At 42.9% G+C, this 26550-nt stretch overlaps 1 protein-coding gene across 1 annotated transcript; it reads left to right on the forward strand.

Moving 5' to 3' along the window:
- On the forward strand, window positions 1–26250 carry OTULINL (OTU deubiquitinase with linear linkage specificity like; the record flags this gene model as incomplete). The annotated part of the gene is made up of 8 exons (XM_080340108.1): window positions 1–502; window positions 16936–17095; window positions 17204–17235; window positions 17343–17434; window positions 20383–20532; window positions 21325–21453; window positions 24686–24958; window positions 26071–26250. Exons 1-8 carry the CDS (start codon window positions 406–408, stop codon window positions 26248–26250), a joined length of 1113 nt encoding a protein of 370 aa, XP_080196234.1. The 5' UTR covers window positions 1–405.
- Between the last annotated feature and the right edge of the window lie 300 nt (window positions 26251–26550).

Below are 26550 nucleotides of genomic sequence, written 5' to 3' on the forward strand. Positions count from 1 at the left end.
GTGACTCTTGGAGGACTGCCACTGAGACAGAGACCATGTATGGGCAGTGTATCACCGTTTGACAATCACCCTGCTGCGATCTCCAGCACCCAAACAACTTGGAAGATGCGGAGGGAAGTAGCAATGTGACCTTTATAAATAGCTGAGTTACATTCAGTTCTGGTTTTTGTTGTTGTTTTTGGTTGTTTTGTTTTTTGTTTTTTTTTTTCTTGTGGCTTGCATATGGAGAAGCATGCGCTGCCTGTGTGACTTCAAAAACCTTAGCGGAAATGAAACAGGAAGCCAGATTCTCTCGCAGCTTGTTGATCTGTGAAGACGAGCCGAGTCTGTAGAGTCTCATTTTCTACCCCCAGCAAAAGAAGCCAGGGAAGAGAAATCCAGCTGGGGAGATCCTCTTGAGAGGAGATGCAGAGGCGGCACGATGGAAAGGCAAGTAAGAACAGAGACCAGTTCACTGAGCAAGAAAAATGGAGCAGAATTAACCACTCAAAGAGAAGTGTTGGTAAGTTTGTAGAGCTGTGCCCTAAATTTTGGCATCTCACCAAGCTGGTGATCGGCTATAGGAAGCTCTTGTGCTGCAGATCATATTGCACTACTTTTACCTATGAGTTGAACTATACCTGACCTTGGTAGTAGTAATAAATGATGATGAACAGGGAAATGGTTCCTGACTGTTAATGATGGACTTGAAAAACTGGATTTAGTGCACCTAGGTTTCTGCACCTAGGTTTCCTACTTTTACTGGCTTGCATGCTGTTTGATTTGTCTCAGCAGACCCTTTTTGCACTTCTTTGGAATTACTCACATTCTGTGGCTGTGGTTATAATCCTGCTACTCACCTGCAGATGGAAGCAAGAACATGGTACTTGTTTCTGCTGCTGACTTGTGGGTTGAAACAGAAACGGTTAAAATGGCTTCATATCTGCTTAGTGTGGCTTGCAGCATAAGCTTTTGCTCTAATTGCTATGCAGTTTTGTGTGGGTACAAGTGTAGGGAGGTAGTCACAGTCATGCCTGCAACTTGGAGATGCCAGAACCTGCAGAAATACCTGGAGGTTCATGATATGAGCAAGTTCATTATGCTTCCCTAAAGGCGGGAAATATAAATATCTCTAAGTGATAGAAGTTTGCCATCATCGTATAGCTTTGTCCGAGTGTTCCAAACCTGTGCAAAACGCCATGATCAAAAAGTCTGGAGGAACAGAATCAAATTTAGGCTGATTCTAGTTGGAGCTCCCTGGATCTCTCCCCTTGCCCTCACGGAGCTGCTATCTTGTCAGAAGTCAAGCAGGGGATGCACTACTTCTACGGAAAAATGTTGAATGTATACTTTAAGTAAGGTCTTTTCTAGGTCCTAGCATTGTTTTCCAAGATATTTTGGGGAAGTTCACACTTTCTGAAGCTTCCTGAACCCTTGTAGCAGTGTGTTTCCCCTCTGCACAGTCCGTAACAGAAACTGCCTTCCACTTAGCTGCTATTCCGCTTTTTGCAGTTGATCCTGGCTGAGACCTAGACCTTGCTTGGTCTCCTTAGGATTGCCTGAACTCTTCTTCAGCTAACACGAATGGCATGAGCTCACCCTGGCCAGTCCAACACAGAGAGCAAGAGGCCTCTGTGGTCCTTGGCTTTTAGTTTCACCAGAGTTGTCTGCATCCCCGACTGAGGACAGGCTTGCAGAGGAGGGAAGTGGGTAGAGGCTTGTCCCATGTCAGTGACTTGCAAGGAGGAGAGACAATATTCTCCCGCTGAAGCCCAGGAATGGGAAAAGGTAGTAGGGAGAGTGACACTCTGTGAGTGTCTCAGGGAAGAGGTCCAGAAAGACTTTAAGGGGAAAGAAAAGGTGTACGGACAGCGTTAGTTAAAAAAAAAAAAAAAACCTCAAGGGGGTTCAAATAAGTGATCTCTGATTGATTGCCCCAAGGTTTATTCCCAGCAGGGGCACACGTAAAGGGCATAGGTTATTCTCTATATTGCACTGAAATGCTGAATAACTGCCCCGAGATGAGAGAGCTGGGAATTGGAAAGGACTCTGTGATACAGGGTTGATCTGCAGTGTTTGTACTATGTGTGTTTCATCTCCCTTAATGAGTCAGCAATGAGATAAACATTAACTTTCAGGCCTGTCTGCACAAAGAAATCACCTTTTAAATCCTAAGACCTTAACACAATTTAGGGAGGGCAGAAAGAGGCAAATGTGGATTTGGCTGGAATGCTAAACCGTCAAGCAGCACCAACACTGACCTGGCCAAGGGGAGAAGGAGGCTGGAAAGGGAAGCTGAAGCGTGTGGAAACTGCAGGCCAGACATGGCTCAGAAACAAATCCCAGGTAACTTGGAGCCTTCACAGGTGGATGCCATGTGAGCTATACTTAACATTAAAACACAAACGGCATGTCCGAACAGAAAGCACCAGCTAGATGATGCTGCAGAGGAGCACAGAGCTGGCGCTTAGGAATGTGGGGGTTTTTTCCTTTTCCAAAATGGATTTTTTGATGGAGCAGCACACAGTGCTACACAGCTGACAGCTTTAGGACTCTGAAGTCAGCTATTTACTTCTGCTGTTCTTAGCTGCTTTTTAAGCCTAGATTTTCTTTTATTTGGATAAGTGTGTTTGTGGCTTTCTGTGAGTGTACTGAAGTGACTGCCTGGCACACACCAATATTTAACAGGTTTTGTCTTTTTTGTTCTTTGCCCAGATTAGCTGAGATGGATGGAGAAACATTTGATAGTCATGCCAGACAGTATAAATCTCTTCACTGTTTCATGAAAAGTGTTTGTTTTCTATCTCCAACCATTTCAATATCTTATGATATTTTGGAAAAGAAAAGAGGAAAACAAACAAAATACTCACAAAAACAACCAACCCGTTAAGTTTGTCCTAGCACTGCACTGGAGCAAACTGCTTATAACTCTGTAAAAGATTTACGTCTACGTCACTTGTTCAGACCATTACAATTCCCCTCTGTTTTTCCTGCAAAGTCCCTAGGGAGATGGGAGAAAACTGTTCTTCAATGTATAACCGGAAAAGAAATTACACTGCTTTATGCAAATTCTCTACATACAGCTGGGACAGATTACACCTAGAAGACTGATATAAGGGAAGGTATGTGGCAAGAGTGAATTTCTTTGCGGACGAATGTATTTCACCTTGTAAATGACTGAATTATTGAGGAAATTAACATTTAATGACAGAAAACCAACCAACCAAGCAAAACCAACTTTAAAGTCACTAAGTTGTGTTTACGTTTCGTGGCTAGATTTCAGACAGATGCTGATGACATTGGTCTCCATTAGGGGAAATGCTGCTATAAAATCCACAATAACGTGGTGTGGCACGAAGCACAAATTCTGTCTAACTGATGGAGGGGCTGCTGGGGAAATGGAGAACTCCACTCGTTTCTTAGGCAGATGGGTGGCAAGGGCTCTCCCTCCTCCTCGAAGCGGGGTCCGAGACCCCCACGCTGCCGGCGTTACCCTTCGCTTTCTGCACGAAGGTAGGAGGTCCTAGGGGCCCCTCACCACCCACCGAAATGAAACCAACCCCCGTGCGGCGGCGGGGCGGGCCGGGGCGCCGCTGGGGGCCGCGGGGGCGGGGGGCGGCCGTGCGGGATCCCCGCCCCGGAGGCCGCTCCGGGCGCTGTCGGGGTTTGATCCGCGAGCCGGCGGCGGGAGAGCAGCGGAGCGGGTGAGGTGCGGCGGGGGGCTTGGGGGAGATCTGCTGGGTTTCCCGCGGTCTCGGCGAAGGTTTGGGTTGGTTTTGTTTGTGTGTTTGTTTTTTAATGTTATTGTCCACTTGACTCTTTTGGGGACGTTTTCCCGAGGTGCCAACACCCGGAAAACTGCTCCAAAGGTCCCCGTGGAGGGACCGCCTCGAATGTGACACCCCCTCGCTCCCCACCGACCCGTCCCGGGGGGCTCCGGGCACGGAGATGTTTGGGGGGAGACAGGCTGACGGGTCTTCCTGCAGGAGTTGTATAGATGTTGAGATTTGGGGTTTTGTTTTAAAACAGCAACGTGTGCTGATTTTACAACAGGTGTGTATTTGGGGTTTTGGTTATTTGGGGGTTTTTTGTTTAGTTTCGTTTGGTTGGTTGTTTTTACTGTGTGCAATCTGAAATGAAGTGCCGCAGAATGGCTTCTATTCCCATCAGAAAGGTGGAGGTTTAGGAAAAAGGGGATCGGAAATAAGGACGTGATTTGCGAAGGCTTGGGAAGATGGACACGCACCCCTTCTGATGGGCTTGCCAGTTGCTTGTAGCTCTCGGTATTACTCATGTCTTAAGCCACTGCCAAGAGTTCTTTTAGGCTGAAGATACCATGCCCTACCAGTTTGCTTTTCTGCTGTACATTTTAGGATATGTTTCTGCTTTGATGGTTACTGGTCCAGTGCTCGTTTTCACTGCCTTTCATACTAACCAACTGGTTTGCTTTTTGGATGAGCTGTACAAGTTGTGTTCAGCTTATACTGTCACTTTCTGCAGTGGAGGAACAACCAGATTTCTGTGGTATTTAGTAAGTAAGTTTTAAGTTAGCGTGGTTCCAACTGCTCTGTTGCTAATATGTGCAAGTCCAGTTATTCCCATTTCAGTCCTTTTGCCCACTCCAGTTTTAGCAAGTGATGAAACAAAGAGGTAAAGCATGTGAAACAGAAAAAAAATTACCTATTTTGGTTTTAAGGCTCAGAAAACGTCTTTCTAGTCACTGAAGTTTGTTCCTCTAAGAATTTTATTTCTTTACTGCTGGACAAATAATTTAATTAGAAATTGAAGGGGACACCAGCATGCAGTTGACACACCTGAGGAACACGATGTCATTCAGAGGGACCTGGACAAATTCAAGGAGTGGGCCCATGTGAACCTCCTGCACTTGGATCAGGGCAGCCCCTGGTATGAAGTTGGTCAAGTACCAGGTGAAGGATGTTAGAATTGATTTTTCAAAGGCAAAAGCAGCATTAAAATCCTAGTTTGTAGCTGGGTGTGAGTGCTTTTATGGGAAAGTTTCTGCATTCAGATTTGGACTTCTGAAAAAAATGTTTAATTTTCGTAGTTCTGAGTTTCTTTTTGCCATTGGGATATAAGTTTTTTTTCATTTTGTTTAACTTTATGGAACATGTTCCCTGACTAGATGGTGTGGATTTCTCGTTCAGCATCAGGACTTTCTATCATGTTTCTGAGATACAGCTTCCAAGTCAAATCTTCACATTCTATCTACGAAAGATATAACAACAAACATGAAAGGGTTTTTCAGTAATGTCTGCAGTTTTTCTTAACATTAATAGCTGAAGATGATTGACTTTGCATGACTACCCAGGCAAACGAGTTTGTGATTTCAGAAATACCTCTATGCTGTACCTCATGACCCTGTGCAGCTGAACCGTGGGAGCCACGGTGCCAAACTGTGCTAGGGGAGATGAGTATGGTTGTAATTTGGTTGTTTTGAAAACACAAGGGAATAACCAGTGCTCAGAAGTCAAAAGGTTATATAATTACGCTGCCTTCTTCACATTTGCATAACGAAATTTGTCAGTGTGATTAGAATTGCATCAATTGTACCTCAAGGAGCATCTTAATTTTCTTGTTTTAGGCTGTAACATTATTTTTCTTTTAAATTACCATTGGACCACATTAGTCGTATTCTAATCACGTTTTTATTCGGGCATTCTGACTTCTAAAATAATTACAGTACTCTTTAAAGTCAAACACTAATCTGAGTTGCTGTCTGACTTCTGACGCTGAATTGCGTCGGGATCTGTTTTCTGCTTTGAGGGGATTTGGGAAAGCACGACGGACACGGCATCCTTCTTGCAGTCCTGGGTTGATGCAGATGACGTGGTGCCAGCACGAAGCAGCAACAGGGAACTTTGCCCATGTGCTCTGTTGCTGGGATTCCTGGCATGGTAAACACCACTTCCTCTGTGCGTGATTGCGGTGCCGGGGATCAGACATGACAATGTCGTGCCTTCTAGAAAGACAGAGAAATAGCTATGTATTGACTTTAAATGTCAGTGTTTCGTGATAGAAAACTGTCAGGACTGTCGTGCTCCAGTGACAGCAACGTAAAAGTGGTCAATGGCAGTTTAAAGAGTGGAGTTTGTAGCTAGGGATCTTGTACCATTTCTGAGGTGCTAGAGAGGGTTTAGTTTGTATATTTCAAAATTTGGTTTGATGGAAAGTTTTGTTTTGTTTTCCGTATGAACAGTATAACTTGTGGTTGGACTATCTGTCGCCTATCATATAAAATCGGGTCAAAGTTTTGCCCCAGCATAAGTGAGAAGAAAGGAGATAAGGGTGTTACTGTCTACTTCTTAAGAAGGCTTCAGTGAAGCCAAACATGATGTAAAATGCTCCAAAAACTGCTGCAGGTTACTTCATGGGTTTTCAGAGAAATGTTAGTGCCAGCAGCTTTTAGTTTCTTTGCAGCCTTATTCTGTCTTGGTAGTTTCTTCCCATTTTTTTGCTGCTGAGGAGCAACACCATTTAGTTCTGTCATGCTCAGGATCCAGACCCCAGTGCTTTGGGTTTTGCTGTAGACTGTGCAGAGGTGCTGGAAGCTCCTGAGCAGGAGAGGTGGTGTGTCTCTAGCTCCTGTCCCCACGTCCCCAGCGAGGACAGATGCCACTTACACCATGAACCCATGCAGAGGGATGTGGCTAGCAAGGCGACTTGCACTGCCCAAACTTTTTTTTCAACAGACATTTCCCTGAGGAGAAGGCTGTGGGCTGAGCAGAAGAGTTGTGTTGTGTTATTTGAACCGCATCACCTTAAGGTGGAGGGCTAAAAATGCAGAATGATGTGGCTATCTGATTGCTCAGTCTGTAGTCCTGTTGCTAGTTCTGTGTGTGGTCCTGGGCAAGACCCCATTTTGGATTACTTGTCCATTGTATGTTGCTGACGTTTTCCAGATTTTTTGAGTGTTTAGCATTAATGTTTCCAGGCTGGGCTGGTGCACTGAGTTAGCTGAAATTGAGTTAATTTTCCGTGCAGTTAGAATCTTCTCTTCTTGGTAGCTAGTATGGTCTTTTGTTTTGGATTTAGTATGGGAATAATTTGGTAACAACCAAGCTTCCCATGCTTTTCTTTCAGTAGCTAGGCTGTGTTTCGGAGTTGGTATGAGAAAAACGTAAGAACTCACTGATATTTTGGCTGTTGCCAAGGGGATGAAGCACTTTTCAACTTTGTAGCTGCAGGAGCAAAATAGCAGCTGGGAGGGAGAACAAGCAGGACAGCACCTAGATTGACATCCAGCTTAGTCAATGAAATATTTCCTACCATTAGTGTCATGCTTGGTATATAGCTGGAGCTGGCTCTTCTGACCAGTTAGTTTGGTTAGTTCTGTTCATTAGTTCCATTCTGTTTGGAGTTTGGTGTTAGTTTGGCCTTTTGCCATTCTGCCATTTTAAAGTTGATCTTGGGCTTTTCTGCCTTTTTCTCTGTCTGGGATCAGCTGTGTGGGACCAGGCTGCTCTCCTTTCCAGGACTGGCTGTTCAAGCACAAACTGCTGTCTGGATCTCTGCTCTTCCATGATCAGCTATACGGGACCAGTATCCATGAGCAATTGTGTTGAGTATCACTTACTTGATATTTATATAGTACTTGTAGTAGCTGCGCTGGTTTGACTGAAAATGAGTTAATTTTATTAATGCAGTTAGAAACCTTTCTTTTTCATAGCTAGCATGGTCATTGTTTGGACTTAGTTTGAGAACAAGCAGATAACACCCTAGGACAGAGTTAATGTTTTTAATTGCTCTGGTCTGAGAGCAAATGACATTCCAAGCGCTCCGCTCACAGGTGAGAGGCATTGAGGAAGGGGGGCATGGATGGGGCAGAGCTGACTGACATCCAGACTGATCAATAAGAGTATTCCACCCCTTTAGAGTCATGCTAATTATTTAAGGAGAGTTGGGGTCTTCTGATGCTCTTTCGCATTCTCTTCACTTTCTTCACTCTGTTTGTTACAGCCAGGGCAGTTCTGTTCAGGAGTTTCTTTAGTTCGGCCTTTTGCCAACCTGCCATTTTGCAGAGGCCTCTGGGCCTTTCTGCATTTTTCTCTGCTCTCTCTCTGGAATCAGCTGTCAGGACCACGTGCTGCTGCCTGGGACTGGCTGCTTGGTGTGGACAGAGTTCATGAGGAATTGCCCTGAATATGACATGATATGATATTATATTTCTATTTTATATAGGTATTTACTAGTAGTGTATTAGTATTTTGTTATTTTATTAAACTGTGTTTATCTCAATCCGAGTTTCTGTCTTCCTATTTGATTCTCGTCTCCTCCACTTAGGGAGGGGTAAGGGTAAGCGAGCAGCTACCATAGTCCTTGTTGCTGGCTGGGGTTAAACCATGACAGGTAGTCATGTTGGATGAATGGTGCTATGAAAGTGGGAAACGTGTATCTTAGCATTGACCTAGTGCCTGATATGATGTGGCATGCGTGGGGCTTTGACTATCACCAGGTCTGCCCTAGCATTTGTGCAGTGAAGAAGCATCATGGCAAGGTGCTTGGCACTGCCCACAGGTCAGCTGCCACCGGGGAAACGCAGGCAAGTTGTTAATTGGTGAGTTTGTGCAAAATCAGTCGTTCTGCCAACTTAAATACTTGTTTCAGGTCCGTCTGTGTGATAGAGAGATGTCCTGCTGGCTTCCCCAAGTTGTGCAGCTCTGCGCTGTGCGTGTGTCTGCTGAGTTTGTCCGGAACCGACCTGCGGATGTGTTTGCTGTTCCTTAGTTCTGGTTTCATTTCATGTCACTTCCTGGGCACAGATTTCAGCTGTGACATGCTTACCAGAGTCTGAGGTCTTAAAAATAGGGGATTTCGTATAATTGGAAATCTTTAAAAATGACACTGCTGGCTTCCAGTGTTAGAAACCGTCCAGTACTCTGTATTTCATTTTCTTAGTTTACAAGTGGAAGTAAATTGTGCCTCTGCCAAGTGCCAGCCCCTCAAAAGGAGCTTGATATGCAGGGTCACACTTAACCATATTTTACAGGGCTGCATAATTTGTATTTTATGTAGACCTTGCCATATAACTACCCATTTTTTAGGCAATTCGTGCAAATGCAGAGGTATCAGGGAACCATGGTCTCTTGGTCTTTGTCACTAATGTCCAGAGCACTTCCTTGAGGCTTCTCTTGGCTTCCAAATCTCTATAACAATATAAAATGTGCATTAGTAATAATAATAGTAATAATAGTAGTAGTAGTAGTAATAATAATAATAATAATAATAATAATAATAATGTGTTTTTACAAGCAGAGAACTTCCACACGGAATATTCTGGGTTCTTGCATCACATTTTAATTAAATATTTATATTAGCTGTAACTTTGGTATTACATTGAGTGATAGTAGCTGAAGTTTAAGTTATCTTGATGCTTTACCTTTTCACCATGCCTTTTTTTCCTTAAGAGTTTAGGCAAGAAGTGCACAGTAATGCATTCTCAATAAATGGCAGAGGACTCATTCATGTGTGAGCTAATTAAAAAATGCCAGATTGAAACTGTTGCCCTTTAAAAGATGGAGAGAGCAGGATTTAAACACCCCAGCTGCTTGCATACTAATAGCATTAACTCTGCAGAATAAAGATGAAGTTTTGACTTTCATCAGGCTGGATGTTGAGAGGAAGGGGGAGAGACATTCAGGACCAGTTTCTGTCTTCTGCATTTAGAGTGATGGCTTCAGTGTTGCTTTCTGCTGCCTTTCTCTTCTCCTTCTAATCTGTCTTGGAAAGAGGGAGAGGGACAAGTAAAACTCCCAAACAAACAAGTGACACAGCTGGAATAACCTCTGCATACATGTACTGGGAAAGCACAGGCTTTGTGATCTGATGTGCCACCAGGAGATGCGAATGATTTCTGATTATTAATAATAAGTTTTACGTGATTATTTATCCATATGAAAAATACACAACTCTGCATAGTGCTTCACTGTGAGCAGAATCTGGTACACTTTTGGAGAGGGCTGTGCTCTGAAGTCAGTCATAAATCTTTGTCATAAGGGTGTGGCAGTCAGTCTCTGTGCAGAGAGGAGAGTGACGAGCTGCATGGATGCAACCTGGTTAAAGGGGTCTGGCTTTCAGAGCAGAGTCTTCACCTGATGGCAGATGTATGCACCACATGTAAGAATTAACAGCTGTGACTGATATTGCTTATGCAGTAAACAAGCTCAGATGACTTGATATTTTTTTTTGCCCCAGGTTACTTCATGCTAATGTTTTCCATGCTACCACTTGGGATAATTGTTTCTACTGACAGGTAGAAACTTAAAATTTCTTGGACTGTCCTGCAGTGTGTGCCTATCAAGTAGAGCAGCATTTCTTGCTGCTTTTTCCTCTGGGCTACCTCACTTCAGCAAAGGACCCCTCAGTGTGTCAAACCACAGTTTAGGAATGAGCCAGGTAGTGACCACCGAGGGGCTGGGGGGTTCACCTGGGCTGTCCAAGGGGTGTTTTCTCCCAGGAGCACAGCTGGTGGAGCGCAGTATGCAGCTTGTTTTCCCTCTGCTGCTCACATAGAGTTCTTTCCCACATAGATTTCTGAAGACATTCCCTCTGCCGTGATCCAGATATCTTTCCTACTCCTCGTGTGCAGCTGGGGACTCCTCTGCTTGCTGCTTGCATCCCTTCTCCAGTGCTGATACCGTGGCCACGTCTGTGGGTTTTGCTGGAATCACAGAGTCCACCAGTCCCTTCCTTTGGGGTAGCAGGCAACAGGCTGGAGAAGGTCCTGCTCTTTTGGGGCAGTGATGACCTGGCACCTGTGCTGCCAGGGGGTTGGGCATCCATCCAGGCAGGCCTGGGGACATTACCTGGGGAGGGGGCAGCTGCTGCTGCAGCCTGCTGGACCTCTGCCTAGAGACACCTGGAGGGATGCTGCCTGTGGTACCACCTGGTACCACCAGGCCTAATTAGTGCCTAATGATTGTGTGTCCTTGGAGGGTTGGACTGTAGGTACAAATCTGTCTAGCAAGGAAGATTTGTAGAATCATAGAATCATTTTGGTTGGAAGAGACCCTCAGGATCATTGAGTCTAACCATAACCTAATTCTAGCACTAAACCACGTCCCTAAGAACCTCGTCTAAATGCCTTTTAAACACCTGCAAGGATGGTGACTCCACCACCTCCCTGGGCAGCCTGTTCCAATAAAGGAAGAGGAAAATAATTCTCATTGCTTAGTAAGACTTCAACTTTTTTCCCCATAACCAAAGCTTCAGTTATCTAGACAAATAACAGAAAAACCCAGGGTCATTATACCACTTAGCCTTTCAGCTAAACTTAAGTGTAAGAAGAGGTTCAGGAGGAAAATATTTCCTTTACTGTATCAGTTTGGATTCAGCAAAATAAAAGCAGCAAAGCAGCAAATAAAAGCAAAAAAAAAAAAAAAAAGGCAGCAAAATAAATAAAATTATGAAAGGCATTTTCAGACTTGTGTTTGCAAATAGGTAAGTCAGAAACAAACATGAGTGGGGTTAGGAATGACTCAACATGCAACTCAGCAGCAGGTGTAATAAGAATCCTTAGACTGGGCTTCCTTCAAATAATAGATTTAGTACATTTACGTAAGTTCTGTTTGAAGTGTACAGGCATTAAGTAGCAATGCTGAATGAGGAGAGATTGTTTTTTTCCACATTAAAAAAATATCATCACAGTGGCAGAAATTTCAAATGCTCCTTCTTTAAAGAGAGATTATTTTATTTTTCATTATTTTTTACTCAAGAATAAGAGCTTTAAAGAGATACTGGCTTTTTATGACATGAAATGCTTTTCCCGTATTGCTCTGGACTGTAAATTCTCTGAAGGCTTCTCTCATGTTTTTTCTCAAATAAGTGGAAGTGTCGATGAGCTTTATTCATCTGAAGGTCCTGAATGAAGCACCCCATACCTTCAAAAGGAAGCAGAATTGTACAGGAGATCAAGAACTGAACTTTCTTTTGTTCTTGTAGGCATTTAGAGAGAGGGAAATGGTATGTGCAGGCGAGGGCATGCTTTAATATCTTGATTAAATAGCTGAAACTGGTTCTGTAAAGGTAATTCTAATAGGGTATATTTTAGATAATCACACAATACGTAAGAACACATCATGCCTGTTGCTACAGAGAAGGAATAAGTAAGTGTCATAACTGGGCAGATATGATTACAGCAGTTCAGGTCCTCCTGGCAGTCAGGGCATCCAAAGAAGGCTGCTGACCTTTCTATTATTTTTGTTTTCCCTGTAAGATCTTTGCAGAAAGGGAACAAGGGCCGAGAGAGCACTTGGGACTCCTACGCAGGACAGCTGTGTAAATAAAACCTGTCTTGCAAGTAATAGGCCTTGGTGCTAACGAAACTATTCAGTTTTCTAGGTAATTGTATGATTCTAGTTGTTGTTTGGGGCTGGGGTTCTATTTTGTTATTTTCTGGAGTAGAAATTGAGGTCTAATCAGCAGATACGGTTGAACTTTTGATAGGTCACTGATGATTGCCATCTTTGCCTGTAAATGATTATCTTTTTCTTCTTATACTAAGAAGAGATCCTCATCTCTAGTTGTTATGTTAGATGAAGGAGGTTTGCTTAACAAATTGACATTGCTTTGCTCTGTAAAGGAAGGGCTTCATCATTAAATAGTTGTTGAATTAAGCAATGCTTCCCACATATCTTGGTATGTGTTTGATCTGTTTTCAATAGTTTTTCATTTTTTTGGTGTGGCGCTGATAACAAACTGGGAAATCAAAGACTTTGTAGTCACTTGGCACTACTTAAAAAGGCATGTTTCTTTCTTCAAAGCTGTTGTGGGGTATGATCTATTGTAGGTATTGAATTTGTATTATGAATAGCTTTTTGCCTGTGTCTCCCCCTGGTTCAGTCAGCTGAGGTGTATGTGCAAAGGTGTGCATCTGTGCATGACGATGGTGCCCACTCTATAAGTTTGCTTGTTTTCCCTTTAAAGAGGGACTTTGCCTATTTTGTAACATACCTTAGTAGTGATACTGCGTGGTCTGGAAAAAAAATGATGTGTAACTTTGAAGAGAGCTCTGCAGGCACACACTGAATGCGGGCAGGCTTGGACCTCCGTGCCAAATCTTGCATCTCTTGGTTGAGCGGTCTCTCTTCTAAGCTCTGGATCCAAGAGAGGAAGCAGAAGGAGGGGTATGGTTGGGTAACAGAAGGATTGGAACAGAGGGATCCCAAATCCTGTCTCTCTCTTTGAAGGAGGGGGTTACCTGCTTTTTTGGGAACTAGGAACGTACTGTTGTCCGATGGGAGTATGAAACATGGCCACTTTGTGGTAACAAGTGCTGTGTCCTTCTTTAAGTAGCAAAAAGACTGTGAAGAGGAATGTCTTGAAAAGACATCACATAGTCAGCTTTTAATTTTGGAAGACATTCTGTTATCTTCCTGATGGCCTTGTTACAGAGAGGAAGGAAAAAAGTAAAAGGGTGAACGTGCCATCAGAAACACTGGAATATTGGATCATGCTTTAGCGCTGCATACAGTGCTGCCTGCTAGTTCCCAAGCTGATCTCTTACATTTTGCATTTTATCAGTTATGCATTTTAAGGTGACAGCCTCCAAAAAAGTTGTGAGGGAGTCAAATGTGGAACTAATCTTTTAGAGACTCTTCTTGAGTTACTTGTGAAAGCAGCAGATGTTACAGATGTCTCTTATTCATCTTTTTTTCTGGCCTGTTTTTTTTTTTCCTTTCTTTCTTCTGTACGTCTCTCCTGATGACTTTGTGGGGAGGTAAAACCTTAAGGTTTGGCGCTTGCAGGAAGTTGATGATGTGGCATGAAAAGAAAAAACACGGCGTCCTACTTGCATTGTAAGATAAACACTGCTATCAGCTCCTGCTTCAGCACTGTGCAACCTCTGTTCATCCGAATTTCTGCTAGGAGCTGTGTTGGCAGTCCCAGGGCTCTGTTCCCCTGCGTGGGAGAAGAGTTGGTCCTCCCTGTCCTCACAGAGATGCTCACGGTCAATCTTCAAAAAGGTGTGAGCCCAGCAGGTGGTCGCAGCACCGACAGGTTGTCACTGTCTCCTGAGGGACAGAAGGAATTGTGTCCATATCCCCAGGAATGGTTTGGTTTAAAAATCATTGGGTTTACTTTACTCCCCGCTTCAGTGTGTTATTAATTTAATTGCTCTTTGGTTTCTGAAGAATTTTGGAGGAGGCAGGGAGTGGGTGGACAGATCTATTTTAAACTACGCTCTTCTTCAATTCATGTTGTGTTCGTGATGTATTTTTACCAGCAGCACTTTGTGATCCAACTGCCACTTCTAAAAGTCATTTACTTGAATTAAAAAAAAAGTAATTATATTTCTAAGTGTGACAGAAGCACTGAAAGTGCTGTTTGAACAGTAGCTTTCCCTTGACAGAAGGGAAAGTTTATGAAGTCCAGGGTATGCTGTAAGACAAGTGTAGCAAAAATACTCGAAATTACTTGTTTGCAGGTTTTCCTGTCTCCCATTAGGCTTTTTATTAGGGAAATAACTACTTATAAATCACTTATATTAAATAATAATGGATTAACAATATTTGGTTATCTCATATTCTTTGATATTGATTTGTGGTTTTGACTGCAGTCACTAAGCCAGTGCATCCCAGTGCTCCCTGAAAAACAGTTGCTCATGCATCTGTGAACCATATGCCTTGGAAGGGGGCCTGTGGTACCTTTTTTCAGGATTAATATAATTAAAAGCTTTTTCAACAAATTGCTTGATTCATCCTAAAAGCTGATGCAGTCTTCTCATCTTTTTTGACTGTGAAAGGGGTAAAAAGGAAGAAATTTTGCAATCAAATGTATTTCTGATACTCCATAAAGCAAAGTATGTCATTTTAATGGATGGACCAGATCTCACTTTTTGTAATCCCAGCTTGTTCAAAATCAAAAGGGGGACCATACAGTCATTTTAAGTAATGAAATAAAAGTCTGCTCCATCTTCCTTTTGGTATTGCATGTTTAAATTGCTTTTAACAAATTTCATTTGAATCATCATTGGTTTTCGTACTATAGTGGGACAACGTAAATCCAAAATACCCACCAACCCATGGTCTGAACAACATTTGTAAGCCTTCAGATTCCATTCTAATTAGCAGAAGGTTCAGTTATTTACACCCTACAGAGTTTTGTGTGTTGTTTTTTGGTTTTTTTCCCAATGCTGATGCCTTTATCCTAAAGAAGAGAGAGAAGAAATTGCAGTGCCTTGATTCAACCAGGACCGTTGTCTGTTAGTAATTCTCAGTTGTTTTTCTCTAGGCAGCAATTGGGGTGCTTGTTGAGAATGTGCCTGTTGGTGTCCATCAGCAGTAAGTGTGTGTGCTGTGAGTGGGAGAGTGCCCATGTTTCCATGAGCTCTGCTGTTTTCGAACCGTACAGTTGATGTTTTGCTGTCTGCTACTTGGCATCAGTAATAGACTTTCCTTGCAGCTTCAGATTTTTGGTCCTTTTGGTTCCTTGTGAATCATAGAATAGTTTGTGTTGGAAGGGACTTCCAAACGCCATCTAGTCCAACCCCCCTGCAATGAGCAGGGACATCTTCAACTAGATCAGGTTGCTCAGAGCCCCGTCCAGCCTGGTCTGGAATGTCTCCAGGGATGGGGCATCCACCACCTCTCTGGGCAACCTGGGCCAGAATGCACGTCTTACTTTTTCCTACTCAGCATGTACAGGTGTAACCCCTGGCTGTGCCAGCTGCGCACATGTTGGTGCAGCACTCAAGTAGAAGCTGACGGAAGACCTCTCCATCATCTTCTGTATTCACAGCATACGGGTTTTGTGTAAATGGGAACTAGCAACCCAAAAGCTTCTCTAATTACCTCGGTAAAGTTTATTAACACCATTTACAGGTCTTAACTTGCCTTTTGTTCATGGGAGAGATGAGGTCTGGGTCTTGCCTCTGGACAACTTGCATAATGATGGCCTGTAATCAAACTTCTTCAAACAACAGAATATTGGAAAAGGCCAGATATCAGCAGTGCTCTGTATATATGCAACGGTACTTGTAAAAATATGAGCGTAGCTGTTTATTTCATTGCCAAGGTTGGTATTCATGTTTAACTCTTCGACTGGATAGTTGTCCACAATTCACAGGCTTAATTTCCTTGGAAAACTTAAGCCACCCTTAAATTCCATGTTAAAGCCAGGAGGGGCAGAAGCTCAACTGACGTAAAACTGTGCTGAATGAGTAATTCCCTTTGTGGACTCTCTGGGGAAGGATATTTTCAGTCTGACCTGGGGATGCCTTTGTAAAAAGTGGAGTTCTCTTAGAGTTTTATACTAAATCAAGAAATAAGTTAATAGTGGAGCAGCTGTTGATCATAAACTCCAGGAATTTCCTATACTCAAATTTAAATTAGAGGATAAATTTCTCACTTAGGGAGCAGATACTGCCTTTGTCAATTATTCAGTCTCCAGCTTCTCTCTCAATTCTAGATTTTCTTATCAACAAGAGACAAGCAAAGCCTTCCATAACCCTGCCTGTAATGCCAACAGAGTGACAGAAATGTGTCCTGGTTTATGTCTGTGAAGAGCAGTGAGAGCGCACCCCCTTTGTGATCTTCTGAGCTGCCTACCAAATCCCTGGGGAGGAGCTTGCTCCAGAGTTTCAAATTGACCCTAAACTTACCCAAATTGAGGCAGGAACATTCCTTTAGTTCCCCATCCAGTTGTATGATGCTTAGTCAGCTAATGTTGCTTTACGTGGCCTGCTTGTACACTACAACTCCCAGGAAAACCCAGTCTTTAAAACCTTGACTTAGTGGCAAAGTGATGATGGGACAGGTCTCTGGATCCGCGCATCCCGAAGGATATAAAAATATGCTCGCCTTATATATTTCATGTTTTGTGTTTCACTTGGAATGGTATCATACTTGGATATTTTTCTTTTTGTAAGAAAACAAATAGAAACAAGTATTTCAAAACAGTGACAAGGTTTTTTCCTCTCTCTTTTTATCACTATTTTAGGAAGGCATGAGGTGCGGTCCTGGACAACAGCCACCAAGCAATCCTTGTGTATTATGTGGCAAAAAGTGAAAGCGCAGCTAATGCTAAGCATGTCTTTCCTCATTGCTGTTTTTTGGTACTGCAGAAGGCTATACAGCTTTTTAGCACAGCTACTGAAACGGTAGGCTTTTATTATGCAGACTTTAATCTTCCATGCTGTTGCTTATTTCAGTAAATATTGATCTTTGACAACTCCTTTTTGACACCTGTTTTATCATTTGGATTTTAGGTGGAGCAACTACCTTCAGAGAAAACTCATAAGTAATCTTTTTGTTGTCATTCCATATTTATTAATCCCCTCCCTCGCAACCACCCTTTAGATGCAGAACTGCAGAATGTAACTAATCTGTGAATTAATCTTGATTTAGGGAATCTCAGTGTGCTGACAGAAATCGATCTACTTGGTTACAGTGCGAGAGAATGGAAAGGAGAAACAAAGCAGGCTGAACACATGAGGGAGGTAAGAGTTAAATTTTAATCTCTGCATGAGTATGGGGGAGAAGAGGTACCTGGGTAAGGAACAGCACTGCCAGTGCAAGCAGCTACCGCAGCTCCCACAGCTTGTTGCACTGGCTGGTCACACGAAAAGCAAAAGGGAAAGCTTGAACATGGGTCTAAGTAAAGACTGCAGCAGAGCGGGTCAAAATGTAGACCAGGCTTTAGTCTTGCATCTTCTCTGAGTTCTTCCCTGTGTCACTGATGACCCTTGCAGCAGCTTTTAACGGGAAAAGTCATCCCCAGTGCTACAGCCCAAATAACTCGGTCTTAGGTGCTGCCTCTTGGCCAGCCTTCAACTTAAGGTAAAAACTCTTTTCCAAGCTCTGAAGGTCCATGTGACAGCAGCTGGCGCCTGGCACCGAGGATCCCTGTCTGGCTGCATCAGCTGCAGCTGGGCCAGGGGTTCACATCTAACGTGTGCTGGGCTATGTGGGTGCTCAGTGGGTGAGGACCAGCGTGCTGGGTGGTGGCTGTCCCCTGCCTTCCCTTAGCGCCCCTCTGCTCCAGCTCCGGGCCTCTGGCCGCACGGTGCTGCCGAGGTGCTCCCTGGCCCTGGCATGGCTGTGCTGAGGCCTGTATCTAGTGGAGTGCCTCAAGAGTCGGTACTGGGACCAGTACTATTCAATATATTCATTGACTTGGACGAGGGAATAGAGTGCACTGTCAGCAAGTTCGCTGATGACACCAAGCTGGGAGTAGTGGCTGACATGCCAGAAGGCTGTGCTGCCATCCAGCGAGACCTGGACAGGCTGGAGAGTTGGCGGGGAAAAATTTAATGAAATATAACAGAGTAAAGTGTAGAGTCCTGCATATGGGCAGGAACAACCCCTGGTTCCGGAATAGATTGGGGAATGACCTGTTAGAGTGACAACCGATGATAAGACAATGGGCAGTGGGTATAAACTGGAACACATGAGGTTCCATTTAAATTTGAGAAGAAACTTCTCAGTGAGGGAACAGAGAACAGGGAACAGGCTGCCCAGGGAGGTTGCGGAGTCTCCTTCTCTGGAGACATTCAAAACCCACCTGGACACATTCCTGTGTAACCTCATCTAGGTGTTCCTGCTCCGGCAGGGGGATTGGACTAGATGATCTTTTGAGGTCCCTTCCAATCCCTGACATTCTGTGATTCTATGATTCCCTGCACCAGGCCCAGCAATCAGAACACACACAGGTTAACTACACCCTAACTACACACAGCAACTACTGCTGCCTCACACCAGACATAGCTGGGACTGACCTGCTACTGATCTCACAGTTAATGTCCTCATCATCCTCAGCACCCTGATAAGCTGCTGAGGGGCGGCTGGAGACAGCCCTGGGCTACATGGGAAGGTGGCATCCTCTGCTGATTGTGGGCATCAGCTAATATTTGGTTATTTGGTGCTGCTTTTTTCCAGTTATCTTACTTTTAAATTTTTTTTCCTTTCTGTGTAAGTTTTTTATTGTTTGGGGTTTTTTTGGTTGGTTTTTTTTTTAGTCCTCGTATTTTTTCTTTTTTTTTTTTTTTTTTTTATGAGAAAGAAAGAAGATACCTTTCAAAAACCTAGAGCTGTGTCCAAATGATGAACAGAGAAAGGATCCAGCTTTGCCAGATTATATGCAGGAACACAGTAATGCCAAAAGTGCCCAGAACAACACACAACAAGGCTGGAAGTGATTTGGAGGAACAAGTGGAAAAAGATAGCAGAACTATAAGTTGCAAAAGCATATTGGGCAGCAAACCTTTTAGAAAATCCATGAGCCTTCTAAGTGATAAGAGCTGAAAAGGAGATTCCTTTCTGTAGAGCAGACAGTGGGTGGCTTGTTATATCATGTAGAAGTCACTGCAGTAAGGAGCACATTTTAGGATGAGATCTCTCTCCTGAGATCCTGAACCTGCCTTACCTGCTTGCTGTCCCCCAAAGGGACAGTCCCTTCCTTGCCTTGTCTCTCCCTTTTCCTTACCTCATTCTAGCTAAGCAGTCCCTCCTTCTCTTTTGTGATGGCTCTTCTGTCTTCTGTTGGAGGTGGTTCACCAAGTTGGTGAGCTGAGAAAGCAGGTCATCCCAAAGGACCCTTCCCTGAGCTGTCTGAGCTTGCTGAAGCAGCAGGAAGCTCCCCCACCTGGATGAATTCAGTAGACTTGGATTATCACAGCCAATGCAAAGCAAGAATAGGGGAGACTATACAGCTGAGGTCTTGGGATGGGGTGAGGAAGCAACTGAGATGAAAGAGAACCAGAAGTTGAGACCATCTTCGCTCCCCCTTCAAGAAACAAACCGTGAGACTGCTGCAGCAGCCTACAGAAGTGTAGAACCCTCTTTCTCAGTTAATTCTCTGCCAGTTTATTGGGCTAAATTGTCTTGCCAAGGGCTCAGGTGAGAGCCAGAGGTAATGCAGAGGAAATACAGGGAGCATGTAGCTGGAGGAAGGGTTATTCACTTCAGCACAGAGCTGCAAATCTGCTTAGATCACCACTGCATGATGGATCCGGGTCACTGCAAGAAGACGCTTATGCGACAAGGAGTTTTCTCCAGCTGCCTGTTCCAGCCCTTTTGCTGCTGCATCCCACGTGTTGGCACAAGTTGTGAAGTAGTCAGGGTTAAAGCTATTATGGCAAAGAAGTCTTCACTGATCTGCTCTGCTTTGGTTGGCCCTGTGAATGTTTACACAGGCAGCAGTGCAGAGACTGGAGGAAGTTGCTGGGTTTGGAGAGAGCACAGAATCATTCTTAAGGGGCAGTGGCAGTGTAAGGTGTTTACAAGAACCATGAAGTTAGAACATTTTTGTATATATAAAATTACAAATACACTCATTCTTTCCCTTAATTCCCTTTTATGAGTAGTCTGGAATTGGACTCAAATTCAGCATGGGTTTGGTCCAAGATTTAAAGTGTTTATTGCTAAATTTTTTTGGGTCTTTTTCTAGGCCTATGAAGAATTGTTTCGGAGCTATCACATCAAATATCTGCGACAAGTCAGGAGGGACAACTATTGTGTACTAAGAGCAGTGCTTTTTCAGATATTCAGTCAAGGCATTCCATTTCCATCATGGATGAAGGAGAGAGATATATTAAAGGTAAAATTAATGTCCTAAAGAAATATAATTCAAGTGACCTTATACTGCAGAAGGAAGTTATGTTCAGTGTAAAAACTGCTGTGTCTGATATGGAAGTAGAGGAAAATCATTATCAGAATGAAAAGTTTTTCAAACTCTTTGAGCTATGCTTAGTTGAAAAAGTATCCCTGATCTAAATGTACCAAAGTCAACGTGACTCTAAATGGTAAAAAAAAAAAAAAGAGGGTGGATAAATGTTACTGCCACTCTGCTGGATGTCACTGCCTTAACACAGAAGGATATCTGAATCCTCCTCATCCACATCTGTGCAAAGTCTAGTGGCTCACTTGGGAGCTGCTGAGCGTGTTGCTGGAGCAGCGGGAGTCCTGCCCAGGGCTCCAGGGGCTCTGGCGGGAGACAGCGGGAAGGAGGTGCGGAGCTGTACCTGCTGCCTGCGGGGACATGTGTGCAAACTGGAGGGTGTCTGTAATTCTAAAAACCTCACTGAGTGTGGATGTTTCCAGCTTTTCCAGAGTGTGGGTTATATACTTTGCTGAGAGCATATTTTCTTCCATTTTGGCTGGCCCTGTTTTAGAAGTTCCTTAAGGACCTGGCAGCCAAATGGAGCTTCCTTCTTAACATTGGAGTTGTTCTGAAGCCCATTTATATTTTTTTGTTTGTACTGCACAACCAGAGGATAGAAACATCATAAATTAAAATGTGTGTAGACAAGTTTATATAACTTTATATTTTACTTCTTTTTATGGTTATGATCTCTACTTAATTAGTTTTTTGCTTTGTTTTTTTCCCCAGCTCCCTGAAAAGCTTTTGTATTCCCAAGGTTGCAACTGGATTCAGCAATACAGTTTTGGGCCAGAAAGATACACAGGTCCCAATGTCTTCAGTAAATTGCGCAAATGTATGGAGACATTAAAGACCAATGTGAGTATTTAGGAGATGCTTGGGAGAAATAAAGAAGTGGATTGAGACAGAGTTAGGGAACTGCTCCTTGTTAGATGTTTTCTGTGGCAGTCAGCCTCCCTCCCAGGTTCAGAGAGCTCAGCTGGTAGGCATGCCATTGTCTCCTCTGCAGAGGAATCTGGTTTTGGGGATTCTACTAAGCTAAGTGCTCATGGTCCCCCTGACAGCTGGGAAGGCCATGCTACCCACAGCTGTTAGTTGCTGCACGGTTACTTGCACTTGCCATCAAGTGGCACCTGCAGTACCTCATCATTTTCATTAAAAATAACAATATGCTGTATGAGATCCTCCTGGATTCCTTCCCCAAATGGGAGGGAACAAACAAACAGTGCATGTTCCTCTTGAACTGTTGTCTTTCTTTTGCTCCCCTCTCCATGGAATGTTGTATTTACCCAGTTTTACTATAATTTGAAGCACTTGATTACGAAGAGCTGTCAGCCCCACTGCCCCCTCTGCTCAGCATATCCAGATTGCCGACATTCCCAACCAGGAATGCAACTCTTATTTACATAGCTAAAAACTGAAGAGCTTTAGTGTAGAGTCATAGAATCATTTTGGTTGGAAGAGACCCTCAAGATCATCAAGTCAAACCATTAACCTAACTCCAGCACTAAACCATGTCCCTAAGAACCTCATCTCCACATCTTTTAAACACCTCCAAGGATGGTGACTCCACTACTTCCGTGGGCAGCCCGTTCCAATGCCTAACAATCCTTTCTGTAAAGAAATTTTTTCCTAGTATCCAATCTAAACCTCCCCTGGTGCAACTTGAGGCCATTTCCTCTCATCCTATCACTTGCTACTTGGGACAAGACACCAACACTCTCCATGCTACAACCTCCTTTCAGGTAGTTGTAGACAGTGATAAGGTCTCCCCTCAGCCTCCTTTTCTCCAGGCTAAACAGCCCCAGTTCCCTCAACTGCTCCATAGAGCCATAGTAGCCTCAAAGCCTTCTGACGCAGAGGTAAAAAATTGGCCTGACAAGACTTTGCACCTTCCTTAAGCTCCTCTGGGATTTCTGCATGTCTGCAGTTGCATGAGCTCTGAGCTGTTCCTGTTTGCTTTGCCACAAGCTGTCCCTAGCACACCACCACCCTCTCCTCCACATCTTCCTCCTGCCAAGCTGTTGTTTTGTATGCCCTCCTGGGTTGTAGCCATCAAATGGATACTGCTGTTTGCTGGACCCCAGGGTTTTGGCCAAGGTTAGGTTGAAACTGCTCTCTGAAGGTTATCCGTTATCCAGTATATCAGGTCTTAAACCATTATTTTTAATTCTACAGTACACCTTACAGTACTGGATGGTTTACCACAGCCACAACAGCTTATTTTACTGGTACACATTTAAGCTAGTTCCTTTTATGTGGCCCTGTGTATGCAAGCCACAACTCTGTAGTTTTAAGCCCTATTGTCAGTGATAGTATTTGTTACTTAAAGAAAAACAACAGACCACAAATAGAATTTATTTAGCTCTAGAAACAAAGCATTAGTAATAAAAAGAGGGAATTAGAGATCTGGTCCTTGTCCCTTGCTTGCAACCTTGCTGTGCCACAGTGACAGCTGCCTGTCTTGAGATGTGCCTGGTGGTTCTCGCGTGCTCTTATAGTTTTGTTCTGGTCACTCTTTGTGTTTGCCGGAGTTGGGTTGTTCAGCTTTTAACTTCTTGTGGTTCTTTTAAATTGATACTAGTCCCTTAACAAAGCATTTAAACTGGATGTTTGTACAGAAAAAGCTTTCAAGTCAGCATGGTGAACAAATCCATACAATTAACAAATCATTGCAGAGCAGCTGTATGGCGCATTATGCTGTTGTTGGACATGAGGTCTAGCTCCCAGCTTCATTTCATTTTTATAAAGATTCTGTTTGGCCAGCGAGATGGATTTTTTTTCCTATTTTCACTAACAGGGTTCTCTGCTGCCTTTCCCAGCTCCAGCATCATCTTGTGGGCTGCTGCCTGCAGATGCTGTTGTGCCTGGGCCATGTTGGTTAATAGGTGCTTTACACTTAGGACGGCCTTTTCACTGAGGTAATTGAGGTCCTCTAGTGAAGGGATATTAGTGGTTTATGGACTTGGTCTCATTTTTAACCTGTAAGGAGAGTCTACTGGAATGTATGAGGACATGGAGGGGATGTTTCTCCATTTAGTATTTATGGATAGGTTAGATTTTATTTTTTTTTTAGTTGCAATTCACAGTTTATGGCCACTTCAACATATAAATTATACAAACACAGAATTAACTGAAATTCATTTGAATCCCAGCCATTGAGCATCATCTCTTATTGTGGTCCCAAAAAGCCTCTCAGTTCCAGATGACTCTTTTTAGCCACTATGTTCAGGACTGTGTACTTCAAGTTTTCTGATTTGGTCGCCAGTCCAACATTGTCTTCTGGATAGCCCATTTTCTGAGTGTGAGCACTGGCTTTTGATCCCTCTAAAGCAACAGAGAGCTCAGGAGCTTTCGTTATCAGCTGTGAGCAGAATGAGAAATTCTTACCCCATTCATGTCCCATGCATGTCTTTGTCTTGTGCAGCCAATTTACCTTGACCACAAGAAGCAGAACAAGGTAAAGACATACAAATATGTAGAGTTCATAATGCTGTTCTGGCTTGTCCGGTTTGTGTAGGTTCCTTTTAATTGACACACCTCTGAATTTGCTCAGCACCTAAAGAATTCAAGGTATGACAACTTTAATGTAAAGGGTATTATACAGGAAAATCACTGAGTTTTGGAAGCTGCAAGTTAAAAAGAGGTCAGGAGTCATAACTTACTCTAACCTTTTCTTATGGCTTAGTGTGTATGTCTGATGCACCTACAGGGATTTCCTTTAACTTTCTGAGGTCTTTTTGGTGGTTACACTACCTTCAGACTCTACTGATGGTGATACCTGGATTTTGTACAATGGTAGTGGGTGTCTTTTGCATAGGGGAATTACATTTGTTTTCTCATAGACTGTCATTAGCACCCAGATGCTTGGTGCTCTCTGTAGTAAATAGGTTCAGCTGGATAAATGAAAACTGAAATGTGAAATGCTTCAGATTTCATTGGGGATCCCAAAGAGCCACCTGCTTATTTGCATCACCATTTGGCCACAATGATGGTATAGTACAGACTAGCAGTTGTTCCTGTTTTGGAATCTTTCATATTAAATAGAATTCTTAATAATTTGATTAATACTCTTCTGTGTGCTTTCCAGTGGACTGAAATAAGTGCTACTAAAGATCATGAAGAAAGAGGAAACATGTGTAACATGCTCTTTTCTGATGAGAGCAAAGAGCACAAACTATATGAGGCCGTAAAATTCATCATGCTCTATGAAGTTGTTGAAGCCTATGAGCAGATGAAGAACAGGGAAGAACCCGTACACAACCTTTTTAGCCGCCTCCTTGCTCGTGATTCTTCATCTGATCCTTTGAGTTTCATGATGAACCATCTGAACTTCATAGGTGATTCTATTTGCCTAGACCAGGTAATTATATAAATGAAAAATAAATCACAAAATTTATTTCATCTCTGATGTCATTAAGTGAATATATCATACAGCATCTGTGATAGCTGTTCCTTTTTTTGTTTGGGATGTGGGGAAGTGGACTGAGGATAGTAATGTACCTTCCCTGAAAACAACTGTAGTAGAGTAAAATGGGGTGGACAGTTTTCTTGCTGGGCCAGAAATAAATGCTGCAAGCTATTAACAAGATGTAGTTTAGAACAATGATACCTTTGATATGTAAAATAATTTTCAATTACACAGATTTGACGTGTTGTTTTGCTTTTCTTATCTGTTCCACTATCCCAAACCCTCTATCATCACTCTATTTTTTTCCCCTCTCTTTGGCTCCCTTAGGTATAATGTCTGTTAAGAGTAGGAAATGAGAACTCTGTGTGTTAAGGTTTTTTTTTTTTAATTTTATATTTAATGAGGAGTTAAGTACTGACATCTAAGCTCCACACTGACACTCTGCAAATAAGTTTCACTTTCCAATGGGTGTATTTTTTATAATAAATTTCAGTTAGCAAGTCAATTGTTACATGTTGCTGTTGCATTCAAGAGCAGTTTGGCTATAACTGGGCAAGTTCTGCTCTGTCTAGCTATGCTTTTGCCAAAACATTTTTCCAGATTAAGCAATCCTTTGCAATAAGTGTCAGTGAAGATGTCAGATTCATATATATGAAATACAAGGAAATTTTTTCCTTTCACTGTTATGTTTCCCTCGTGTAGCAAGTGATCACAAGGTGGCAGGCTTCCCATTTTTCAAGGTGTATCAGTCTTTTAATAATAGCTAGTCCCTATTTGCTCTCCACTGAACTGTATGAGCTGGCTTTGGGAGCAGGTTATGTATTGTGTCAGGAGGAGGAGAGATGTTTCCAAAGTGTCAAGCATTAACCAGAATATCCTCTACGTGCAAAAGAGCAGTGGAAGGACTGTTGGAACATTTGATTTTCTTACTCCACTTACAAAAGGGCCCCTTTTATTCCTTGTCGACTGTTTGGAAGCTAGATGACTTGCCTTAACTTGCATTATCTTCACCTTAGTTTTCTAAGTCTAGGCATAAGTGTCTTACAGACTTCTTTCATCTTTAGGTTGAACTGTTTCTTCTTGGATACTTACTTGAAGTGAAGATAAGAGTTTACAGACTGCATAGGTTTAATACCGAGGAATTTCAAGTAAGCTATCCAGATGAATACCGAAGGGAATGGAATGAGATTTCTCTCCTGACTGAAGATGACCGCTACTATCACATCCCCCTTTTCAGAACGTGAAGGACCAGTGACTTTTTTTCCTTTGTATAATATAGTGAATGACCGGTTCCAGTAAATTAGGTTTCTAATTGGCAGCAGTAAGACTTTGAGAATTCTCGTTAATGATTACAAAATGATTTATGAGTTCATTGTGTAAACGTTTTACTTTCCTTTTGCAGCTCAATTCATCATCAGTCAGCCATAAAAACCGTAACATATATTGTTATACTGTCTGAGGGAAACAAATGTCATATTTGAGAGCTGTGAGGCAAAAAAGATTGGACTGCATGATGAAGGCAAAGGTATTACTGGGTTTTCCAT

Source organism: Nesoenas mayeri (assembly GCF_963082525.1).
Source record: "Nesoenas mayeri genome assembly, chromosome: 2".
Classification (NCBI taxonomy): domain Eukaryota; kingdom Metazoa; phylum Chordata; class Aves; order Columbiformes; family Columbidae; genus Nesoenas; species Nesoenas mayeri.